This window comes from Sinohyriopsis cumingii, chromosome 14, assembly GCF_028554795.1.
Source record: "Sinohyriopsis cumingii isolate HCF-2022 chromosome 14, ASM2855479v2, whole genome shotgun sequence".
Taxonomy (NCBI): Eukaryota; Metazoa; Mollusca; class Bivalvia; order Unionida; family Unionidae; genus Sinohyriopsis; species Sinohyriopsis cumingii.
The window spans coordinates 95,760,825-95,787,146 of record NC_142974.1 but is presented as its reverse complement, the minus strand read 5'-3'; the positions used below and the strand labels follow the sequence as shown (position 1 = coordinate 95,787,146).

The 26,322-nt window shown below is 34.6% G+C and overlaps 1 protein-coding gene across 5 annotated transcripts; it reads left to right on the top strand.

Annotated features, from left to right (window-relative positions):
• The first annotated feature begins 1,434 nt into the window (after positions 1-1,434).
• LOC149784431 (mitochondrial nicotinamide adenine dinucleotide transporter SLC25A51-like) lies at positions 1,435-26,322 on the top strand. 5 transcript variants are annotated; one of them, XM_089932499.1, is made up of 3 exons: positions 1,435-1,547; positions 12,829-12,994; positions 16,248-26,322. In XM_089932499.1, exon 3 carries the CDS (start codon positions 16,308-16,310, stop codon positions 17,244-17,246), a length of 939 nt encoding a protein of 312 aa, XP_089788625.1. In that variant the 5' UTR covers positions 1,435-1,547; positions 12,829-12,994; positions 16,248-16,307; the 3' UTR covers positions 17,247-26,322. The 5 variants fall into 5 exon arrangements, with proteins under 5 accessions (XP_089788625.1, XP_089788626.1, XP_089788628.1 ...); XM_089932500.1 differs by having other exon boundaries at positions 1,443-1,543; XM_089932502.1 differs by lacking the exon at positions 12,829-12,994 and adding an exon at positions 13,312-13,528 and having other exon boundaries at positions 1,443-1,547.

The following is a 26,322-nucleotide window of genomic DNA, read 5'->3' as shown; positions in this document are numbered from 1 at the left end:
ACGTAATTGTTACTTAAAACTATTAATACAAACTTTGAGAGAAAAAACCCAGAGATTTACGGAATTTCTCATACACCGGTGTCTTTCTTCTACACAAAAATAAAATCCATGTTTGCTTTAAAGGCCTTTTTCTGGTACATTTATTCATTTCTTGAAATAGCAAACTGAACCACCTTTGCCTTACAAAATTCAGCTGAAGACACTGTGTACAATGTACAGCCTCATAATTCATTGTGTTCACATCATTAATGATTTCAGTCAAAGATTTATCTCGTTCTGGTTTATTCTATAAAATTTAAATTTTTCTTGTGCTGTTGCACAGGTAAACAAAAGAATACGTGAAAACAAAGAAGTGTCCATGAAATAAATTTCCTTATTTAAACTTGTCAGGATTAGTCATAGCATACAGTTGAAGCGTCCATACAATGGATTACTACGCTATTTTGTCTCAATCTGTAGGACTATTTATAATCGTATACAGCGTTTTCTTTGTGATCGTGTCTCCTAGAACATTTTTTACACAGTAATCTGGTTTTGCGGGGGGGGGGGGGGGGTCAGTTAATATTTAATTCCTTGTTTGCCACCTTTGTATTTAATTCATGTTTCGTTTTAGCCCAATGTCGAGACTAACATCTGTTTTTCTCCTATAAGCCATTATTAAAGTAGCAATATTTATTAAGTATTATCCATTTTAACGCTATTGTAAACAATCTATTTAAAAAATAATAATAATAAGGAGGAGATTTTCTACTTATTACTAGTATACATTAGCGTGTTGAAAAATCGCATATTGATCAATGTGAATCTACGCAAATAAATTCTTCACTACCTTTTTTATTTTCTTGAAATATATGATGCATAAATAACATATATTTTGTTTACTGCACATATCAAATGTATATTTGGGTGAATTTGATGGTTTCGTGTAACCAAGATATGCCCCCCAAAAATAATGAATATGTTAACAGAACGGATATAAAGATATAAATTGCGCTTCGTTTTTTTTTTTTTTTTTTTTTTTTTTGTACCTTTGGGACGGTTGAAGACGAAATGTATTCCATGTAGACAATACATGCCATTCAAATTAACAACAAACATCTAAGTATTATCATCAGTTGTTCAAATTCAATGCACGGCTTACTTGGTTAATTTGTAAAGGAAAATATTAAAATTTGGAAACAGTGGAACATTTCATTTTAGATTCCTTACTGATCTTCGAAAATACACCATGCTGCCCACTGTCTGAATATGTAAATAAACCCACATTCTCCTTCTGGGCTCATTATTGGCAAACTGCTATTGCAGCTACTACTCCATCTATTACATGATGATATACAACTATCCAGATTGTTTTAACCTTTTTTATAAAAAATGACACTGCGTACGGTACGTTTACACATTTCAAATCTTGCGCACACCTGCATGTTAAAGGGTCTCGTGGGTGTCAAGATGGCCTCCTAATCCTTGTGGGTTGCTCCTGGACTTTGGAAAAATTAGCGAACCTTTAATGAAGCACTTATTTATATTCATAAAATAATTTGCAGTGGGTAAATATATATATTTCTTTCATATCAAATCCATTTCCATTCTGCTGTTTTAGTTTCTTCGTTTTTATCCAGCAATCTGACATTTTATCACAGACTCTGGAGTCATCGATATTGACGAACTCAGACATTTATTGCCACCTTTTTCAGAGGTATACTCCTTTCATAGTGATGACTCATTTTAGAAGAAAAGAAAACACGCATAATAAAGCATATCAAAATGACACTGATATTTTCACAGTACGTTTTAGACACGCTTTCAACCTGACAACCCCACGAGCGAAAGTTCGCGTTTTGACGCACTTCACAGTTTACGTTGTCCGCGACACTTGTACATATACACCGTTAAAAATAATATAAAACAATTGTTGCAGTTTTTCGAAACCTAGCATTCCAAAGCTTTTGTTATATTTATCATCATTTTGGTTCTGGCACAGATTTTTTTCAAAAGCTAAAAAAATCAAATTGGGGAAAAATCATGATGTTATTTAAACCAATTGTTTACTGGTAATAAAAAAACAGAAATTAATAATTTAGCCACAGGCAAAAGCCTTTTGAATTCAATCACTGTAGTAAAAAAAAATAGCGGTATATTTGGTGGGGAATCCTTTACAAACATTAATTTATAATAGGCAAGGCTGGCAATAGTCTTTGGTAATGTACAATATAAAAATGTGTCATTTTTTTCTCTCTGTCATTTGGAATATTTTTACAGATTTTACATTGCCTGCAAGAATGAATGCCAATCGTCTGTTGTCATTGTATCATGTCTGTAAGGATGGTAGTTCCAAAGTAATCCAGAATAGCATTGTAAATTCAGCATGACACAAATTAAGTACGATTCCATTTCCAAAGTCAGTGTTGTGTATCCTGTGTCACAGGATAGTCCCTAAATATTTAAATTCAGAATGTATTATCGAAAATGAAATGAATTTTTTAAATTTGTTTTGATGTATTTTTGTAAACTTGGCCATATGTAAATTGCAAAGGGAGACAATTCAGGTTGCAACTAATGTTTCATGAATATTTAGTGCAGCAAATATGTGGTCTTGATCTTGGAAATGCCTCTTAAATAAGAAAAAATGCAGAGAATGCTGCATTATTTCCTGTAAGTTTGCACAAACTAATAATAACAAAGAAACAGCTCAAAACATCAGTAACGGATCCACATAAAGCATAACACTACATTATTCTAAACAGTGTTATTGATGCAGTTATTAATATGAGTCATGTTGCTATTACATGTTGAATAGATGACAGGATGTTTATTATAGCTGGAAATTAATTTGCCAGATAAGAATAGAATTTTTATGAGCAACTACTGTATGAAAAAAGAGAATTTGTGCAAAAGAGTTATTTCATGGTATGTATGTTTCATTTCATTAATTACAGGATTTTCAAAAAATGTTTCTTTGTATGTGACTTGGTGTTGATCACCTCAAAAATAGTTTTGCTTTAAATGGAATTACAAATTTATAGCAATCAGCCTTCAGCTGTCTTGAATTTAACCCATATATTTAAATGTTGTTTATGTGTACCATGCTATGCAAATCAGACATACAACTCTTGGAATTAGTGTAAAAAATGATGACTGCAAAGCAGCACAGATCCATAGAATGAAACAGTGAAAAAAATTTCAGAATAATGGAGGAGCATCCTGTACTTGATGATTTCAATAATTAGAATGCCACATATACATTTGTTAAGTCAATAAACATGAAAGTTTATGGAAACTTATTCTTTTGAAAAACTAGTTTGCAGATGGAGGAGTGCAGTATGATACATAAAAAATGTGGACAGTTATTGAAAAAAGCTTCTATTTAGTGTCTTCTTACAAGTCTGAGAATTTAATCTAAATATGAAGTGAAATAATGATGATGTATTTTTTAATTTTCTTTCTATTCTTTCAAATTAAGGGAATCACAAGTTTATTGCCTGGAGAGCATCAGAAATAGACTGGGGACTCCAAAGTCCCATAAGTGAAGAGTATTGGTCTCCTAGTCCTGAAACTGTTGAGGGTCATACCCACCCCTTATGTAGGCTTCTTATAACTAACAGCTGAAAACTTGTGTATGAGAGCATTTCAGAACTAGAGCAAATTCAGTGTTCATTTCTGAAATGGAAAAATGGAGCCTAATGGTACTTGCTTGTTTAAGGGGCAATTTAGGAAAAAAAATGGGGTCACAGATGACTACCAATTTCTTGTTTAGTAAGCAAGTTCAATCACACATCATTCTCATTGGCACTCTCCTTGCGATTTTTTTTTATTTCAACTTTTAAAGCATTTTGTATTTTGAATCGGTTGCTGTAGAGCATTATTTTCTGCTGTTCAGGACATGGTTAAGGTGGGCAAAAACTGACACACTGTCCTATAGTCTAGCTCCAGAACAACTTAGACCAGATATACAGTATTGTAAAAGTGAATATTTATTGCAAAAATTAATAAATATATGACCCAAATGTCTGATCGTTATTAGCACCCATCAAAGGATGTCTATAGTAGGATTTAAATTCCTCCAGTCCTGCTCAAGTAACCATCCCCTCTAGAATTTATTCTGGACATGCAAGTTTACATTTTTTCTTCACTGTATGCTACTTTAGAAGTAAATGTACCAGCATTTTAGCTGAAGGTTTAATTGTCACTCCCTTGCATATTCTGTTAATGATCATTGACCATGTGCTCTCAATTAGTATGAAGCTAATCAAATTCAGTGAGACATTTATGTCAGAAAATAAAATAATTATTTTAAGCTTCTTAAGCACTATCCAGTCAGTTTTAGTTGTGCTCAGTTTAGTCTAAAATAAGCTGTAAAGCTCTTTTTTCTTTTCTTCTATGTCCAATTCAGATACCATAGAGGGAACATTCTTGCGCCAAAAATGAAGAAAGGCCATTGGTGCAGGGTCAGTCTAAAATGAACACTGCAGATTTTATCTGTATAAAAGTTTGCGTGAGTTTTTTAGAATTCTCACCAAATCAACATCTTAAAATGCACATGGGTAATGCAGTAAGCTATTATTTAAAAAATATTTTCCAAAATGTTTGTTCAAATAGTAAGAAATTGCAGTACAATTATAAAAGTAAATCTCTTATATAAATTCCCATGAATGCAATAAGATTTGTAACAAAAAGGTTCATATGTGTCATTTGGGGAAACAGGTGACACACATTTCAACACATCGTAAACCCACCACCACGGCCACTAGAGGTATTGACTGACTTTTATTATCACTTGGTAAAAAATTGTAGCCACAGTACATGAAAGTAACATAGCGGTGTGCCAAAATACTCTCAATTATGCAGGCTGCAAATGCAAACAACTTCACCTTACATATGTCACTCTTTCAGCAGTTCATAATATTTATAGGGCACCTACTCTTCCACCTATGTGAAACATGATATCAAGATGAGGTCTTCACTAAGAGACATCTTTTGAGATCTAGTTTGTTTAGATTTGAAAATGATGTGATATTACTTTCAATTTGCATCCAGTATGGCTGCTATGGTGGCCATCTTGAAAATGTTGGTATTGCAACTCCTCCTGAATGGATGGTCATATTTAATTCAAGAATATTGAGGATGGTTTCACCATTCAGCAACTAAAAAGAAGAAACAGTTTTGGATTCCTGGAAATTTCTTTTCTGTCAATAAAGCATTAGCCTCTTCAAGGGACTTTGGTATATTTGTTGCATGTACTAATGATATAACTGGGGATTCTAGGATAAAGCCATTGTCTAAAATTTGATTTAAAATGGTATCACTATATAAATGTAGAAAAATAGGTTCAGTAGCAGTGTTTCCCTTTATGCACATTTGTGCGTCAGGGACGCACGCTCGAGAAAATTGACGCACACATTTTGTTGCCATGCGTTTTTTTGATGCAAGGGATTCACATGAGATCAGGATTTATTTAATATCCAATGCATTGTACGAATGGTGGCATGTGTATACTTCAAGCATAGGCATTGACTGGTTCCCCGCTTTGTTTACTCCCTGTGTTGGGCTCCTCTATTCCTATAGCGGAGTGGAACGCAGGGAACATACGAAATAAGGAACCAGAGTAGCGTATGCAATGTTATGACGGAGTAGCTTCCCCTAATCTCGTGAGCTCTCACACGATTTCCATTGAGCTCAGCCACAGGTGCTTGACGCGAGCTTGATGTTAAGAAAAAAAAAACGATCATCTAAAGGAAAAAAATCATAAAGAGTGACAAAAATGCCTTAGATTACCCCCGATGACCCGTTCTGACATAGGACCCTCTGTATCATACATGATTTTTTTCCTTTAGATGATTGTTTTTTTTTCTTAACATCAAGCTCGCATCAAGCACCTGTGAGCTCAGCAAAATGTCATATTGATGTTTAACCTCAATGCTTGTTGCACTAGAAAGTGATCTCCAGATTAAAACGTTGTGCACTAAAAATCATTAGCGAAGAAAGTGAAGGAAGCAGAACACAAAAGTAACGGTGGATCTAACTGTAATGAAAAATGGAGAAAATAATTCCCTTGACTGGAATACGGCACATCCATTAGGATTACCAGTGTGACTTCTGATAGCGTGATTGCGAAGACGGCAAAAGTGAATAATCCTTTCGTGACAGAGTTTAAGAATTTTAACAAATCTGCCCTCAGTTGCCACAAGATATCTGGAGAACACATTATAACCCAAGACATTCTTTCACAACAAAGAAATTAGTAAACTTGCCGAGACAAATGCATTTATTTGAATTACACAGTCAGGGGGTCGTTGCAGATTTTGTTGGTTTTTAACTTTGCTGCAATAAAAGAAAGACCGTAAAGTTCAAGTGTAACTTTTTAGAAACAAGATGAATCATTAGCCTTCTTGATTTATGGATAAATTTGTTCTAGGGCGAAGTACAATGAAACCGATGATAGTACACATTTTATGATGGGCAATAAAGTGACTGCCATTCAGTTAAAAATATTTATTAGGCTTTTTGTATTGGCTTGTTTGTAATATGTTGGTCTATAATATTGCTTCAAAAATATTATAAGGAGACTGTTAAAAGTACGATTTTAAAAGAAAAATGAACTAATAAAATTATTCTTTGAATGGACAGTGCATTTGTTTGTTAATTGTGCATGTTGGTTTATTTGTATATTTAGAGAGAGAATATGTTGTGCAAGTTGCAGTATCCTATTTCAAGCAGAAAAAGTACGAGTCGGATGAAAATTTGTCAGTATATTTTTGACCCCCACATTTTTTATTTGACCCCCAGTTCTGAGACCAAGGTTTTTTTTTTACCGTCAGTTTTACACCCCTGTGGGATACACTGAGTAGATTTTGTATACTCCTGTATAGTGTTATCTATTTTCATTATTTTTAAGATGTCAAAAAGCCTTGTGTACTTCTTCGATAGATCTGTTTATTATTTCATTTTCAGCAGGTTATGTTCCATTAATATAATTTTCATTTGTCAAATCAAAAGCCTATTAAAGATCTTTGCAGTATTTATAAAACACTAATACCTCCAGCCTATTAAAGATCTTTGCAGTATTCATAAAACACTAATACCTCCAGCCTATTAAAGATATTTGCAGTATTCATAAAACACTAATGCTCCAGCGTATTAAAGATATTTGCAGTATTCATAAAACACTAATACCTCCAGCCTATTAAAGATCTTTGCAGTATTCATAAAACACTAATACCTCCAGCCTATTAAAGATCTTTGCAGTATTCATAAAACACTAATACCTCCAGCCTATTAAAGATCTTTGCAGTATTCATAAAACACTAATACTTGCAGTATTCATAAAACACTAATACTTGCAGTATTCATAAAACACTAATACCTCCAGCCTATTAAAGATCTTTGCAGTATTCATAAAACACTAATACTTGCAGTATTCATAAAACACTAATACTTGCAGTATTCATAAAACACTAATACCTCCAGCCTATCTTTCTTTTGTCCATTAATGTTTTAGGTCGTAATCCTATAGCTACCTTAGTTTATCCAATGATCCAGATTTCTGGCATCCATCAGCCATAGTCATAAAATTTGATTCAACCAATACAAATTGCCAGACCTAGTCTGTGTGGCCAATCGCATAATTTTTTGTATGAATTAGTCTATTGGCTACTCTTTGGATAACCCATTTGGGTATAGCATGTTATAACATTTTTTGAACTTGTTCTCAAAGCTATTTTACAATGGAAGAGGCAGAAGAAGAGAAGGATATTCTATGAAAAAAGCTAGAGAAATTTCATAGGATAATGGAGGCAAAATATACCTGATTCCTTTCTTCAAGTTTCAGATATATTATACAAATAAAGAAGATAATACATGCTACAGTAATTAGCAAGATATGTCAGTTTTACTTTCTTAATGATATAAGAAAAGTGTCTTGTCCATTTACAAAATGTCCTCTTGATTAAACCAGAGCCACAAATCTTTCTATGGCCTCCAAATTCAAGAGAATTTTAGTTCTGTGGTTGCTGTTGAATTTGTACATCATTATTCTTTATAGAGTCAGCTTGTTCACTTGAATTTATTTTAGTTACAGTTTGAATCAGCTTGTGTAATCTTCATGATAAGGGGTACTTAATATGCCTGACATTTTATGCTTCTTTCATTTATATTGAATTTATTTACTTCATAATCATTAGATATTTCTGTGGAACCACGTCTTTTCAAATGATGCTATAAATAAAGTAGTCTTGATGTCCCATGAATTTTTATGGCAATGAATATTGAAACGTCTAGGGTAAAAATTTAATTGAAATTTACACATCATCTGATTGGAAAACTTAAAACTCACTGAGATCGGAATCTTTAAAATCTGGTAGGATTGATGGATTTAATGGTTTACAGGTTATAGGCTACATCATACCCAGGACATGGATATTGTGTCTTTCCCACAGACACACTGAGACCGCCAGCTTTGGCTGTCCAGGCAGGGCACTGATCTTTTAACCATTGGATGACAAGTCCAATGCTCCACCAACTGAACTACCATGGTCTCCCTTAATATCAGGAATATTTGCTCTGCATACATTAAATAGACACTTGCTCCACCAACTGAACTACCATGGTCTCCCTTAATATCAGAAATATTTGCTCTGCATACATTAAATAGACACATGTATACTTTGCTATCATTTCAGTGATTTCCTATTGCATTTCTGCACACAAATCTTGGAATCTATAACCATTATCAGATTGATTAAAAAAAAAACTCACCTATTATTACATCCGTATATATAGTGAAAATATTTTAGATGGCTTAACCAAAAGAACATATTCACCAGCTGTTGGTCTTTCATACACAATGTTCATTTATTCTGATGCTAAAAAAATTGTAATGCTACCTGATTTTCACCTGTATAGTTTGTTTCCTATCTCTTTAAATTCTTCAATTTCACCTTTGTCAGGACCATCTAGTTTTGTCACCAAATATCATAAATATAGGAGAAAATGAGCAGACTCTGGACACAGTTAATGTTTTGTAACCCAACCCACAAACATTACAAATTTAATTCATTATTTACATTATTAACATTAGGGTTGCTTCATACATATAATTTACAGGTACATGTTAGTCAGTAAAAGTCGTGTGCAGAAGTTTTCACTTGACAACCACTGTGTTGACCTGACTGCAAATATGATGGTCCATATATTGGACTATGAGTTTTTGTTTGTTTTCTTGGTGATAGAATCCATTGACTCACCTGGCTGAACTTGTTGATCTTCAGCAAAGAGTCTATTAATATGGCCTAAAGACCACTTCATTTCACTGACAGTTACAAATGTTTTTGAGAGATCTTCCTGAATTATTTTCAAAGAATCCAGGTTTTCTAAATGATTTCACAAGTTCACCAAAAGATGATGACAGCTTGGCAGATAACTTAATCCAGGGAGCTTGTATGTATGACCCCTTCAGTGCCTTGCCTAATATCATTTGGTCAATATGGTCAGTTTTGACATGGCATACACTTGACCCAGAATTTGAACCTGCATTAGTACAATCTTTATATACAATTTTGTGCTGCATTTTCAAAACATTTAGAAGTATGTACCATTAATATATCCAAGTCCATTGGGGTTGGTAAGTCAAAATTCTCAATCTAACAACTCTGATTCTTGAAAACATCTAAAAACTTGTGACATAACAGCTGAAAATGGTGATTGTTTACCTTGTTATTTTGGGGTTGGGGTGGGCTGGATAAAGATTTGTTCTCAGAATTTTCTTTTCTAGTCTCCTTTGTAATGTCTCATGATTTCAAGAAGTTTCACAAAATATCACGATGCTCAGATAAGTTCAAAATTGGTGAAAAAGACATCATTGAAAAACATATGTATAAATGTTTCAATTAAGGTGGCATTTCAGCATTGCAAGAAAATACAACACCTCTCACGATCACTTAGCAATAGCTAGTTCATGATTAATAATGAAATTTTAAGGGTCTTGCTTGTGTGAGACGTAGTAAAAGGTATCACAAAACTGCTTAAAATTACTATCAGTGGATGATAAATAAGATTCACTCATCTGTTTTGTCATTATTTCATTAATGCATTATGTTTTGAAAGGCCTTTGTCTATAGTGACCATTTGTACAATTCTGAAATTTAATAGCAGTATATTACCTGAAAATTTCCTCATCCAGTCTGTAATAGGAGGTGACTGGTCTAGAACAAAAGCAATCCCAGTCTGACGCCCTGGTTATTTCTGAACATTTGCAATATTTCCTACTTTTTCCCTTGGACTTTGTGTGGTAAAACATGCTGTTGAGCACACAAGATTTTTTATAATCAGAATGTCTTTTGCAATGATTGTATCCATTATTGTCCATTTGAGCAATTCTCCTCAGCCTTTGCATTTAATTTCAATTTTTGGTGTCCATGTTTTCATTTTGTTGAATTTTGATTGTTGTTGTTGTGGGGTTTAACGCCATTTTTCAGCACACGATAGGCTATACATGGCAGCCAGTATTAATGGTGGAGGAAGAAAACAGGAAAATCCCGGAAAGAACCACTGACCCTTGAGAAGCTACTGGCAAGCTTTCTCACATACCCACAGTGGCTGAACCCACGCAGACAGAGGTGAGATGGCAGTGATCCGTAACAGAGAGCACTTTAGACCACTCGGCCACAATTTTGATTGTATCTTTTGCATTTGTTAAGCAGTGCTGTGATTATTTAATTCACTTGTCAGCATTTCAGCAATGTTACAAGAAGTTTACAAAGGCAGCAATAAAATGCTTCATGGGACTATACATGTTTAACATGCACTAAGCATGTGTGCATGCACAGATATCCTTTCTGACCCATCGGCCATTCCAGACCCCAGTCTCCTCCGCCACCTACCTTTCAACTTCATCATCTAAAGAAAGGATGCTGTCTGCCACTCATCTGCTCATGCATCAAGAAAATCAAGAAGGGATAACAATTCTACTTTTCCAAGGAAATGGAAGGGAACAAACAGTTATGTCACCAGTGGAGACTAAAGACGTAAGCAGGTATCTGGGTACATGTACTCGGGGTACCTACCTGTTCACAATTACCTGGGTACTGAAATTAGCTGTAGGGTACCTGTTTTAGTTCATGTAAAAAAGCAAACAACAAAACACTTTTTTCCAAGTTTAGATCAAAGATTTTATCTGGCAATGTCAGGAACAAGCAAGACACAGAATAAGTTCATTTTAATGCTTGTGTTGTGCGCTATTTATCCATCCTAGACCTCCTTCTGTTAAGCTTATATTTTTTATGTGTGTGACCATTTCGCTATGAACGTCGAACAGTTTCTTTTTTTTCTATTTATAGTAACTACATGGCACATTTCCAAGAAAACAGATGGGTTTCTTGAATTTTAAACCATGTGTCACAGATTCATTATAGTCTGATAAACACTTACAGTAAGTCTATTTTGAAAAAAAAGACATGGCACTAAATTGATGTGACTCATGGATGTTATTTAACTAAAGAAATTTTATAGGAGAGGGATTTGTTAAACTGAAGAACATTTTGCATCAGGAACAGTACACATCAATAAAGCTTTACAAATTTTGAAAGAGGAATTAGACAGTGATGTAATACATTATTCAGAATTTGTGAACTTTATGACCTTTCAGCGAAAGTTAAAATGTGATGTACACAACTTAAAGTGGATGTTTTGTATAAATAATTTATCATTTGTTTTGTGTCTCTATTCTCATACTAATCCAGATGGATTTAGCCAACTTGTGACAAGAATTTTAGCTAAATGCAGTTCCATGAAAGTAGCAAAATGAAATATATGTTTTTCATATGGTTTTCTGTAATTATGGCATATTATATATGGATTACTCTTTTGATGTTTAGATTGCAGTTTTTTGTCACTTCTGTTAATAATAATTACACTTATACATCTCAACTTGCAACAAAACAGTTATGGTACACATTTAATGTAATTTCCCTTTGATAGGATAACCGATCATTAGGATTGATGGGTACCCAGTTGACTTTTACTGAAATTGTTACATCTTTAGTGGAGACAGGATGATAAAATGTCAGTAAGTTTGAGAAGACCCAATCAAGTCAGCACCTTCTCACCATTTAGTGTCACTATATCTGTTCCTCACCAGAAAGTGATGAAGATGGTGTGTGTGGACATTTGACATGGCTGTAATTGTAGATTGCAACCTTCTTCCCATTGGTGTATGTCCTAAACCTGATGGATCTTCAAACACATGATTTCTCACCCATTTGGAGATACTCTCAGGGACACAAAAGAATGCTTATCTTAAACTGGCATAAGGTGTCAAGGCCTCCAGACAGCTGAGGGGTTGGTCAATGTCCAGTACCAGCCTGTGGCCAATAATTTCAGCAGGTAGTTACAAGGCTCACTCACCAGCTTCGGAGCATTTCAGGTAGGGAGCCACACAGGGATCTGGTCTCATATCCCAGTCAAGATGGTTGAAGCTATGGAACCTGAGGTATGCACCTTACTTACTATAGCTTCTTAAGCCAGTCTTTTCTCTTGAGTAACAAACATTTAAAATGGATTTTACCTAGCTGTTTCTTTTCCTAACTTTCATCAGAATAAGTGTTACTGACGTATTTGTGAATAAACAATAGTATTGAGACTGTTTTTGTTCTTTTAATCATTTTCATTGATAATGTTACTGACCTTATTGTGATCAGATTGTGTGGTTGTTTTAATTCATTTAATAGAGACAACACATGGGACAAGGTGTTTAAATTGCACTGACATAATTCCGTGCAATTGCTCTTGCCTAATACTCGTATATAAGATTCTATCATTTCTATTTTTTAATTGCAGCAGTGAAGATTGTAGGACATTGTGAACTCAAGAATGTTCCAATGGCATTCCCATTCCAGCTGCCAAGCTTGTATAGATTGTAAAACAACATAAAGTTGCCCTATTTGCTGCGACTCTCTGGTCTTACAAGGTCTGGGATCTCACTGAAATAGATGAACTTACAAAGGCAAGAAGAATTTCTTGTTTTTCTGTCACATAGAACATTGGGTCTCGGCAAAGGAATGGAAAAGTCACTTCAGAGAAATGGCCTATGGGGCCTCTCCCAAGGGAGGAAATAAGGTGGAGTGCATGTCACACACACACTCATGAACATTAGTGAGGGGCAGCACCTCATATCCTGTAAGGCAGAGAGCAAGGCCCACCCTTCCATAAGGGAGAAGCAGTACCCAGTACCCCTCCCAACCGTTGATCAAGGTGGCATAGGAGGAAGAGATCTGGTCCTTTGACAGTGTGATTAATGAGATTTATCTTCTTTTACCACAGGCTTTTAGCAGTACTCTCTACTGGCCCACAGCATTCCCATAGGGCTGAGAGTTGCTTCACCTGTGAAGGAGGACTAGCACCCTCTCCTGGCCCACAGCATGATGCTGGGTGAAAGCGAATTATGCCCTCCCCCATGAGGGAGCTCACATTCAGTCCCAGAAGCCTGTTGTTGGTGACAGGATTGAGCCATAAGATCTGATGAAGGGTCTTCCTACAGGTAATTGTCACCTGAGTAGTTATTGATTGGTGACTGCAAGAGCCGTAGGTGACCTTGAAAACTTTAAAAAGTCATGAAAAATATCTATACGCTGTTTTTAAAAAAGTGATAATATAAAAAACAAATATCTTTACTTTTGTTCCATATGAAAATTTCCTTTATCATGACATCAAAATAATTTCAGGAAAAGTGAAAAGGGCAAAATTGCTAAACTTGGAGCTCTTGGAAAACAGCTTGATGATAAGCTACAAAAACTGAAAAATTCACTCTAAAATATTTTGGACTTTGTAAATATTGTAGTGTAGACAGAGTTAAATGAACTTTGTTCAGTGACTACATTATTATAATGCTCAGATATAGGATGTTTAATATTAATGGGAAAGATATCAATGATCATACTATTGATTTCCTGTTTTATTTATATTTATTTTTTAAAATTATTTTTGGTTTTTTTAAATAAGTTTGCAAGAAATGTTCTTCGTATGGAGTAATAGTAAGTATTAACCTGTGTTTACATACAGTTTCATTTATGTATCCTTTAAAGGAGTTACAGGTAAAAATTACACTTACCCCCAAGTCTCCTCCACAACAGAGATACATTGGGTCTCAAAGTCATGCCTCCCAGGAGTAAGAGCAGGATGACCGGTCAGTCCTCAAGATTCTTACAAGGTTGATATAGAACAGGTCAAGATGGCACATTGTCCCTTCAGGTCTGCTACCTCCTCCCAACTGTTGGTCAAAGTGGCATAGGAGGAAGAGATCTGGTCCTTTAATAATGGGGTAATTAGGTTTACCATCTTTTAGCACAGGATCAATGTCCAAGCCTTTCAGGCTAAGATGACACTAAAATTCTCTCCAACATGGAGAGACTGTCTGGGACTACCTCCCACACAGACTTCTTGTTGCTTCCTCACTCGACAGTGGTTAAGGAGCTTTCCCAGAGGTTTAGTAAGGACCAGAGATTAGCTACAAAGCATAAGGGATGGTCTGGTTCCCCCCTCTACACTGAGACCTTTGGTCTATGCAGCTAGTTATAAGGTTCACAATCCCTCCTGACCTTTCAAAAGTGCTACTAACAGCTGCCTCGCTTGGCACTCAGCATTAAAAGGTTAGTATTAGGACTGGTCGGCCTGGTGTCATGATAATGATGCCCCAGTGCTGGACATCACTTTAAACTGCCACACTGCAGATATTGTAGCAATATGGCTGAAAAATTGTTAAGGCTACATTAAAAATCCAAATCACACACACACACACACACACACACACCCGACCTTTTAAACACCCTACTTTAGATGCTGGAACAGAGCAGTTGGGGATTTCTGTATGGACCTGGGCTTGCCTTCCAGTTTAAACACTGGAAGCCTTACAAGTAAAGGTTAGGTCTTTTAGTTTCCATAGTCTCACATGCTGACCATTTTTCTGCAGCCTCTTTCAAACTGTTCAAGGATGAATGAAAATGCTCTCTACATTTGTTGGATGCTTTTGCCAAAACATCTAGGCATGTGAATTTCTTCACCTCTGCAGAGATGTTACCATGGACACATCCAAGGTCCTACTATAGCATAATGAGAACTTTCTGAGGGCTGCTGCTCTGAAGGCAAAGACTCTCTTTAGGGCACTCATCCACTCAAGGCCCATTGAAACCAGCTAAGAAGCAGAATCAGGATGACTGCCCATTATTGGAGTTCTTCAAAGTCACACAGCACATGTCCAAACAAGAACCCCAATTCAGAGCTCCCCCTCTGCAATCAAGCCATAGAATGGCACACTGTAAAAGGCTTGGGAGAAAGTTTGCAGGCTCCATCTCGAGTAATGTATTCCTCTTTTGTCAGTTCCAGTAGGTGTCCGGCTAAACAATTTTCAAAAGATTTGGTGTGGTATCATGAACAATGAATGGATCTTCTCTGTTATAAAAGGAGGATTCCATCTTTGGTTTTGAGATCTTGTTTCTCTAGTACAATCTTCTAGTGTGGTTCCATCAGTTGAATCTGATGTGATTAAAGGAAGAGGTATGCTGCCTTCTCCAGAAGGGTGCAGTAAAGAGGGTGTTTAGTGAGTGACTTGTCTCAGGTCATCTGTTTATGACTGTGACCTTGATCCAAAGGTCAAAAGGGCATTTGCACATTATAGATTTAATTGTCTTAGCTTCATAATGATTCATACCAAGTGTGATTAAAAATCATTTCCTTGAAGAGGAATCAAAATTGATATTGATGGATATTTCATAAAATGTATATCTGCAGTCAAGATTTTAGAAATATTCTTTAAAGATGTATATGTAAATGTAATATTTATAGAGCTGATTTCAGGAATATGACTAGAGGAGGTAATTTCATAAACAATGTATATAATAGGTATTTTGATTGGTTCATATCTTGGAATTTGTGTAATAGAAAAACATGTGAAATCAATTTTGCATGGTATGTTCATTACTTTCATGTTAGTAACGATATTAATGTAGCTGAAATAAGTTTGAAATCACTTGCTGCTATGCAAGTTTGTTTCATTAAAACTTTGGAGTTGTGACTGTAGTTGAGGATAAATGATGTACGAGTTTATTATTGACTGAATGTAATAACTGTCTGTAATATTCTGTGCATTTTGAGTACATCACAAACATCTTTTGTTTCTGTCTTTGATAAGTCATGGAAATCAGTGTTTGTTGAGAGAGAAAAAAATTATTTCCTGATTCTTCATTTATTTTATAATTTTTCAGTGGCACAATGCTTGGGCCAAGGCATTTTTCCAAATTACTATAATAAGAACATACCTAAAAATGGATGGACAGAAAGGTGTTCTTGAAAAGGAAGCAAATCCATCCTACATTGATACACCAATTCCTAATTTCTTGCCATACAAAATGCCAATACAGCAACAGACTTGGGAATGGCGGGAGTTCATATGTGGCTGGGGAGCAGCAGTAGTTAATGTAACAGTAACTTTCCCCATAAATAAAGTAATGTTTCGTCAACAGCTGTGTGGAATGTCTGCAATGAAAGCTATAGGACAGCTGCAGAAGGAAGGCATCAGAAATTTGTATCGTGGATTGCTATCTCCATTTCTGCAGAAATCAACATCAATGTCCTTAATGTTTGGACTCTACTATCATTTTCAGCGTGAGTTGAATCATCGTTTTCCAACAGTATGGTTACCAGTAAAACAAGTTGCAGCAGGTATGATAGCTGGTACAGTTGAAGCAATTTTAACTCCTTTTGAGAGAGTTCAGGTTCTCATGCAAGACAAAAGAAACTACAACAAGTATAGTAACACAGTTCATGCAGTTAAAGAATTGTACAAGTATGGACTTTGTGAATATTATCGGGGCCTAACGCCAATATTACTTCGAAATGGTCCCAGCAATGTGGCTTTTTTCATGACTCGAGATTACATCATTGCTTCCTACCCATCCTTTAAAAAGGAAACCAGCAAGGTTATGTTTGACTTCATTAGTGGTGCTCTGTTAGGTGCATTAATTAGTACAATATCATATCCAATTAATGTTGTAAAGGTGCGAATGCAAGCACAGATTGGTGGTCCCTTTGATGGATTTATTCAGACATCTTATGCATTGTTTTCTGAAAGAGAATGGAAACTGACAAAAGTATATCGAGGTGTTCACATTAACTACACACGAGCATTCATATCATGGGGAGTCATTAATGCAACATATGAATTTCTTATTCGATATTTGTTTCATGAGCACACTGATTTCTAGTAGTATACAGGTTTTTATCATGGGAAAAGGAAAGTGGAGTATTTTTTATGTGAAATCACCAAATGCCGTGTGTTCCATGTATATATTAAATCTTATGGCCAACTGCTTTTTGGATAATTACACAGGATGCGATGTACTGCTGAAGCCCTTAATAAAAGTTAAGAAATAGAGTGAATAAGTGGAATTTTCAAGCTCTAAATCAAGGTTAAAAAATAGAGAGAATAAGTGCATACATTTGATCTTCAAGTTTTTGTGTTAAGCTGAGTTTCTTCCTCAAAAAGTATGTTCATACATATTTAGGGATATTTCTGATGCATTTGTTTGTCAATTATACCAAAAATTAACTTGTTAAACAGATGGCCAAAGTCTCTATGTTGACATAATTACATCATCATGAAAGAAAAAGGGATTTTTTGTGACCCTCCACAGATATGGAGGGACGGATAGACCCTTTTCACCAATGTCACTTGCCAAAGATTTTCAGTCCATTTTTACCTAGATAGTGGGTAGTCATGTAGAACTTATGAGATGGCCTGTTGTCCTTCATCCCTCAGTCTGTTAGCACAGGTTTGTTTTAGCCATTCCATCTAAACTACAGAAAGGATTGCCATGAAACTTCATGCATACCAAGGCCTAGTTGGCTCAAAATGAAAATGGTGTCACTCAGACATCCAGAATGGCCAGCATAATTATCATCTTGAAAATCTTGCTATTGGTTTTACTTTTGACTGGGTGGTCATATTGACATGTGATTTCACTAAATGACTTGCATAGTCAACATGGTCCTCCACTTAAATGTTGACATTCAGTATGGCTACTCTGGCGTTCATCCTGAAAATCTTTTTATCACTGAACAAAGAGTTATATTGACATGGAATTTTAACCAGAAGACTTATGATGTTGATCACTTCAGTGGCCTACTGGTTACAGCATCTGCCTTGGATGCAGGAGGGCGCAGGTTTGAACCCTGGCCAAGTCTTAACAAAAACAAATAAAAGTGGTACTAACAGCTACATCTCTATGTGCTCAGCATTAAGAGGTTAGTGTTCTGACTGGTTGGCCTAGTGTCAGGATAATGTCACTGGGTGGGACATAATGCTACATGTCTGCAGCATGATGCCCCAGTGCTAGACATCACTATAAGCTTTTGGACTTTAAGGAAAATGGTGTTGAGCTGGCCACAATGGAAGCCATCTTGTAATTATGTTGTTGCTACTTCACCTGAATAGAAAGTCATATTGACATGGTGATTTCATTTGGTCTTAAAAGGAAAATGATGCTGCATGGGTATACAATATGGTGACCATGGTGACCATCTTGAAAATGTATGCTGAATGGATGGTTATATCAATATTGGGTTTCACTAGATGACTTCAAGATATCTAGTTGGTCACGAATGAAAATTTTGACATCTGTTATGGCCATATGAAAACCATCTTGAAAATTTTGTTATGCAACTTTTCCTAAATGTAAAGTCATATGTTGCTTCCACCAGAATCCCTATTATGTCTATCTGATCTTTAATGAAAAGGTTGCCAATCTGATCTTCAGTATGGCTACCACATCAGTCATCTTGAAAATGTTATTGCTCCTCTTCCTAAATCTTTATATTAATAGGAGATACACATATAAAAATCTGCATGAAAATCTAATAACCATCTTGTTACATCGAGATATTTTAACTTTTTAAAAGCAGCAGAATTAGTTAAACCAACTTAACATTTTTAACATTTAATGTCTGATGATATTCTTCCAGAACATTATAAACCTACCTCTAAAATAAGCAAACTGACATGTTAGTAAAAGGTCAAATATGTATTAAATAATAAAACTCTAAATAAACAATGCTTTTGCATCCAGGCCCCTACTTCTGAGACTCAGTTTGCTGACTGAGGTAGAACCAATTTCTGCTATATTACGATCATCCATGGATTTAAGAATGGTTGATAAAGAGAAATAAAGAACATTGGAAAAATGTTAATCAGAAAATACCTGTTAAGCAGCAGGGGACCAAAGTGAGTCACTTTCCTCTGAATCTGATAGACAGTGCTAGCAGATTCAATGAATCTCCTATCATGTGCTTTGTTATGTTTCAGTCTTTGTTGTAGATATGTTTTCTTTACCAAGAAAATTATCTTACCACATCTTCCAGGTATTTAATAGTTTGTATAAACTTTAGTCATAAATATATCAACGTAAATCAAGGTACTGTATATTTCATCCAGTTACACAAGCAATAATTGGTTAAGATGTCTTGGGCAGATATTTTCACAGAGGTCAAGTGTTACTTTTTTAAATCTTTCTTTATACAGTAATTATCTTGAGTTTCTTTCTTTTCCAAGTGAATATTAAAGAATTTTCCTACAAATGTGTCACGGGTAAGCCACAGCTGAAAAGACATTATTTATTGGAACTCTGATAATATTTATGATAGTAAATAACAACATCAGAGTACAACATCTCATCAATGACATGGCAATGTTAGTCTGCATATGGTTTGCAATATTTTATTTTTGAAATATACCCATTAATTGAAATCTATAAGTTAGTAAAGGTCTTGGACCTTAAAAAGCAGCTCAGTTTTGAAAAAGAAAGAAAGGGAATCAAATTTAGAAAACAAAACGAAACTAAGGACCGCAAAAATCAACTATTCTAAGTATCAGAAGCAAAATAAATTATTTCCAGTTTCTAGGTTACTAGGAACGTTTTGAATGTTTGGTATTTTATAATTACATTATGATAAGATTAGAGATTATCCAAATTATAGGGACTGACTTTTTGTTGATACCATACAATCAGGAGATAACTAATACTGAAGGTCAGTAATTTAAAAAAAATATTTTGTGGATAGGTTTACAGGAAACTGGAAATTTGATACTTTTTACAAACTGGGCTACAGACCTTGCATTTGTAGTATCAGTGATTCAGCTTGAAAGTGCAGTTGTGCAAAGATAATGCAAAACAAGTTTCAGCAAGAATCCCCCAAAGGCACTGACGCTCTACTGTGCAAAAAGCATTTTCAGGAATTGAAGATAAGACTGTTTCTTCCATTTAAGTGTTGAAACCATCTCTGATATTCTTCAGTGGTAACACGATTTTGAGGTTAACTGTTGTGGTGGACATATGATTGGCACCATCTTACTTTAACAAAGTAGGCATCATTAGAAATAGTTCGGTGAAAATACAATGTCATAATGATCATCCATTGAGGGGGAGTGCTGACAGCAAGATTTCCTGGACAGCCAATGTAGCAGCCACATTGGATAAATGACAGTTGTCATTTTCATTTAGGACTAGTTATCATTAGAAGTCTTCTGATAAAAACTTCATGATTTTCAAGATAGCCACCATGGTGATCATGTTGAGGGTCAATCAGTTTCATTTAGGACCAGTTTGACACCATAAGAACTCCTCTGTCCATGTCAGAATTATTTCCCATTGGAGGGTAGTGATGGCCACAGATGAGCACCATTTTAATTTTCAAATATTTTAGTTAAAACCTCATGATGACATGACCATTCATTCAGGAGAAGTAGTGACAAGATTTTCAAGCTGGCCACTGTGGCAGCCATATCAGATTGGCACCATTTTCCTTTAGGATTAACTAGACATCATAAGAAGCCTTACTATTTGCAACATTTTTCATCATTTCTGTCTGGAAATCGTTCCCTGTATTCTAAAAGAAGATGAAGACAGGAATTTATTAATTTTTTTAATGAAAAGCAACTTTAATTTTGCATCTGTTGCTAATAGGGTCAAGAAACCCCTCATTTCTTTAGTGGCAGCCAGAAAGGATTTTGAAATGGAGATTTATTGGTGAAAATGCAATAACCTTTTTATGACATGATGCACTATTTTGAGTAAACAAAAATGATTCTGATCTTCTATTGATAAACTTGGAAAAAGCTCCATCTCAGTTCAATGGGACTTTTTGAAAATGCTCAGAATGTTTTTAACTTGGAAGAATCTATTTGCCAATGGTTCAGCAGATTTTACAATAAATCCAAATGTTTTGTCATTAATTTGGCAAGAGTTTTTTGTAATGGAGATCCCTGAGCACCCTATTTATTTGTAATAAGAATTGAACTTGAAAGAAAAGAACCAATATTACAGTAATTTTTTAAAATAATTAAATGGAGTTCAAATTAGGGCAGTGTGCTGATGAAGATTTTCTTTTTTTTTAATGGTTTTCTTTTGTCCTTGAATATGATACAGATTTTAAATTACTTTGTCTTGGGTATCAGGTCTGTACTGTAATGTTTTTAAATCTAAAGCTATTTGGATTGGAAATTAAGAAAAGAGTTTCAAATGAAAGAATATGTCCAGAAATTTATATTAACGGTTAAAATTTAGATTCCTGGGAGTAGATTTCTCTTTGAACTTGGATAATATTTGATTAAATGACAGAGTTGAAGGAAGTAAATTAACCTCTTGACTGATGGAGCTGAAGAAATTCATCCCTTATTGGAAGAATTGCTTTGATAAAATCGTTTTTGCCTAGATTCAGTCATGTTTTTGCAGCCCTACCAATCGTCCACCCCTCATAGAAAATTAACTGAATATATTATTTATTCCAGTTCATTTTGGACAGTTAAAACAAGTAATTAAAAGATCTTTTATTGAATCAGGATCAAGTATGATTAACTTATACTCATCTGTTTGTAGACATAAAACTTTTGGATTAGGCATCTTTTAATATCATTTACGTAGTTTATGGCAAAAACTGGTTCCCAAACATATTTGTAGGTGAGGTATAATTTAAATTGGGAAAACACTAAATTGACACAATGTTATTTATGCTTATTTAAAGCACAAAGAGAAATCTACTCCCAGGAATCTAAATTTTAACCGTTAATATAAATTTCTGGACATATTCTTTCATTTGAAACTCTTTTCTTAATTTCCAATCCAAATGGAACAATGAATACATGTACTTATCTCACAATATTCTTACTTTAGTTACTGTAGACCATTTCAAATCAAACACATGATGGAAAAGAATCAGTGGTGTACTTATTCAACATATTTTGAATCCACATGGATCTCTGATAAGTACAAAAACCACAAACTAATCATTTCATACAATAATTTGCTCTTGAAAAAAATCAGCGAAATGGGGGAAAAGGATAATTAAAAGTTTTTTTTGAAAGTGGGAATAGTTTTCATGTACTTTTTTAACAAAACTTCACTATTTTTGGCAAAAGTAAACATCTGTTTATCAATGCCTGGTTGGTGAGGACCAAGATACACAAGCAGAATGGTGAACAAGAAACTTTTTCCAGACTTCTGCGATTCGGTGCAGATGAATAGACTAGCTCTTTTGTTTTGGCTCAAATTTGTTGTTGTTGTTGTTGGGTTTAACGCCATTTTTCAGCACACGATAGGCTATACATGGCGGCCAGTATTAATGGTGGAGGAAGAACCCAGGAAAACCCCTGAAAGAACCACTGACCCATGGCTCAAATTGGTAGAAAAGTTACAAAACTGACTGGCTTTAACTTCTGATTTCCTCAAAGAAATATTTCCATCCGCTGGTTTTGGAAAAGGGTTAAATGGAACGAATAAAACAAATTGAGCAATTATTCTATGACTGTTTAGTTACAAAAAACTTTTGGAAATTATAAATTGCTTGAAAATATGTAGCCAAAGTGAATAACAGAACTGACAATTTTGAAAAAAAGTGAATCTGCTTGTCAACTTTTAGTAGATTTTTTTGGAGCAAATTAAAAAAAGCAACAAAAAACAAATAGACAATTTTAAACACCTTGAGATGTTTTGTGCCAGTATGTCTTTGCTTATAATTCTGTGTATGTGTGTGTCTGCATGAGTGTGTGTGGTGCCTAAGTAAGGTAAGATAATCTAACAGTCAGGATGCAAAACATTTTAAGGTAATGCCCCATACAGACGGTCAGGTGGGTGATGGTATAACGGTACCAATTGTGCAAGACCAGGTGGATGGAGCTTAAGGTGTAGGGAATATTGCATTCAGAAATAAAAAACAACACTAGCTGTGATTGGTGCATTATGTAAGAGTTGTACTTTCTGCTTAAAACAAAAAGTTAGATCATGTTAATTCCTATCTAGATCATACTTTGTATTTTTTATGATTTTTAAAAAGCTGAAAATGTGACTGTTGTGACTAGATAGCTCTTACCCCTGTCTAGTTCCAGCAGAGTTATCTCTCTTAAATGCATTGGAGTAAATAATAATAATAATGAGGACTTTGTATAGCACCTAATCTTTAGAAGCTCTAAGTGCTTTACAACATTAGACAACACCTATAAGATAAAAAACATATAATGATATGATTACAAAAACAAACACCATGAAATTAGAAAACATTAAAAAAACATGCTGAGAATACTTAAGGTAGGAAACATTATTAGGTCTTTAAGTTTGTTCTTGCATTCGAAATAAGTGAGTTTTGAGAGCCCTCTTGAATGTGATCACTGTCTTTGTGTCTAAGTTCAGTGGGCAATTCATTCCACGTTGCTGGGCCCTGGTATGCAAAAGAACGCTGTCCATATGACTTTGTTTTCATAGTGGGAATAATGAGTATACGATTGTCAGAAGAGGAGCGTAAGTATCTTGCTGGTGTGTACACATGGGTGAGGTCGGATAGGTGTGTTGGACTAGATTTTGGTTTTGTCCTTGTCAAATTAACAATCTAACATTGTTCTTTATGACGGTGTGTGACATGCATGCTGAGGTAGGATAGAAAGCATATTTATTTCACAAAACATTAGCATTGAGGTCTTTGGAAAAACAATTGGTACCGTGATACCTGAAATAGGGTAACATAAAATCCTGAAAACTTGTGCTTAATAATAAAAAGCACCAGATAATGTGCCAGCAGATTGAGGTCAAGGCATTTTGTTCCACTTGTGGTTTCAAATAGACACCATAGGCATGGATAATATGCCAACAGATCAGAATTAAGAATTTTTGTTTAACCTGTGATTTTAAATGAACTCTAAAGACCCACATGATGTGCTTGCAGATCAGGGTCAATGCACTTTGTTCCATATGATTTCAAATGAGCACTATAAATCCAGATATTGTGCCGCTCACATGTTTGATGGCAGATGTAAATAATGGGTGGCCATAAGTTACCTATACATGTATTATCTATTGGTAGAGTTGATGTGGTATCAGCTCTGAAGACTAAGGTAGAGGGCATGCAATAATCTCCATTTTGATTTGACAGGTTTGACTTGTCATTATGTGTGACACTAGTAACAAACATTTGGATTACAATCGACAGGAAGCAAGGTACAGGGTAAAATTGTGTGTAGAGAAAGTTACCATTCACTTACATGGATTGACATTTAGTTTTGGTCACCATTATAAAAACTAGGCACTGTCTGAAGCTCATGTAAGTGGCTGCTTTGGGGTTGCTTGGGAAATGTACTTGAAAATATCCATGAAGATCTATTAATCATCAGAAATAAACCCTAGCTGTGTATTCTTAGATCCAATACAATCCCATTATTCTTCAAAAATTTTAAAAAATTATAAGATCTACACTTTTCTCTTTTCATACCAAGTGTAGAAAATTATGGGATACCTTTTTTTTTACATTTTTAACCCAGCATATACATACAAAACTTTGGAGCAGATCCTAAAAATAATTTGGAACTTTATACAATTTCTTTTCTCATTGTTGTATTATTATTATTATCTGTATCAAGTGTTGCATTAATATTGATACTATGAGCGCAAATAAGCTCAGTGTGCTTATTTTCATCATTGTACAAGATGCCTTATGGCATTATTATGTCTTAGGACATGCAAAATAAAATCAGCTTAAAATGAAAGAAAAATATATACTAAATAAAAATATTTTTGATTCTCTTATGTACATTGGTGTTCTGTGGTCTTTGTCCACAATTGAGGATTGGAGTTTGCACCTACAGCATATTACATAACTAATTTCTGTCTGTGATTGTCAATTTTATATCAAGATTATTGATATTTGTAGGTAAACATGTTTACTTGAATTTGAGTTAAGGACATTGGTTTTCTCCTCAGGAATTCATGGTCTACCTGTTGCTTGCCATGTTCTTAAGTTTAACAATAGACCTGATCTTATTTACAACTAAGAATGTTCTGGAAATGGACTTTTGACCTTCATCCTGGTCCTCATTTCATCTTTGTTTTTTGTATAACGAAGAAGTAAACAGAAATTTTTTATTCATATCTGAAGTGGAATCAGTCTTTTAGTTGTGTTCAGTTGTAATTTGTTGATTTATTTATTTAAATTATTCATTGGAATTACAAAGTGTTCTGACTTGAGGACTAAATTACTGTTTAGGATTATTGTGAATTCATTGAGAAACATTTTGAATTATATTGTTGTTATACGTCAAGACTGTTGCCACACCAGTACTTTTCCAAGCTATTGGTACATCAGCACATTCAAGATTGGAATTTATTTACCACTGGAATTCATTCAGAATATTCTATACTTTTGGACTTGTGATAGAACTTTTAGGGTTATTTTAAATTCAATTCACAATGCTGAAAGTTTTTTTCTTTTAAATTGTCACTTTGTAGTCTTTAGAAATAATTTATTTGTTGAATTTTACAGTACTCGGTTTTCACTCTTTTCTGTTACTTTGTTTAAGACCATAGTTGTAACAATTCATTTGTAATGAAATTAGGTAACAAATGATGACAAAACTAAATCACCAACTTCCATAAACTATTATCATAAGAGTGAGGAAACTTTTCACCCTTTGAACCCTGTGAACTTGATCTGTTATATCCCAGTTTAAATTCTGTACCATTGTTTGTGATTACATCCAGGAATAATTGTGGCAGATTTCACTGTCATATCTTTAGCGTAATATTAGTTGCTACACTGAGAAAATGCAAGGTACGTTTTGAAACTAACTCACTTTTCACCACTGTATCACAATGGAAAGGGAAAACTTGTAAAACTTTGGTACATAGAATATTGTTTTGTGAAAGAATTGCATTCTAATTAATCAGAAGGTCTGATTAGAGGTTTTTAAATTTTGCAGCTGTACAGCCAAAATTAAAACTACAGTAATAAAACTTTTCTTGGTCTTTA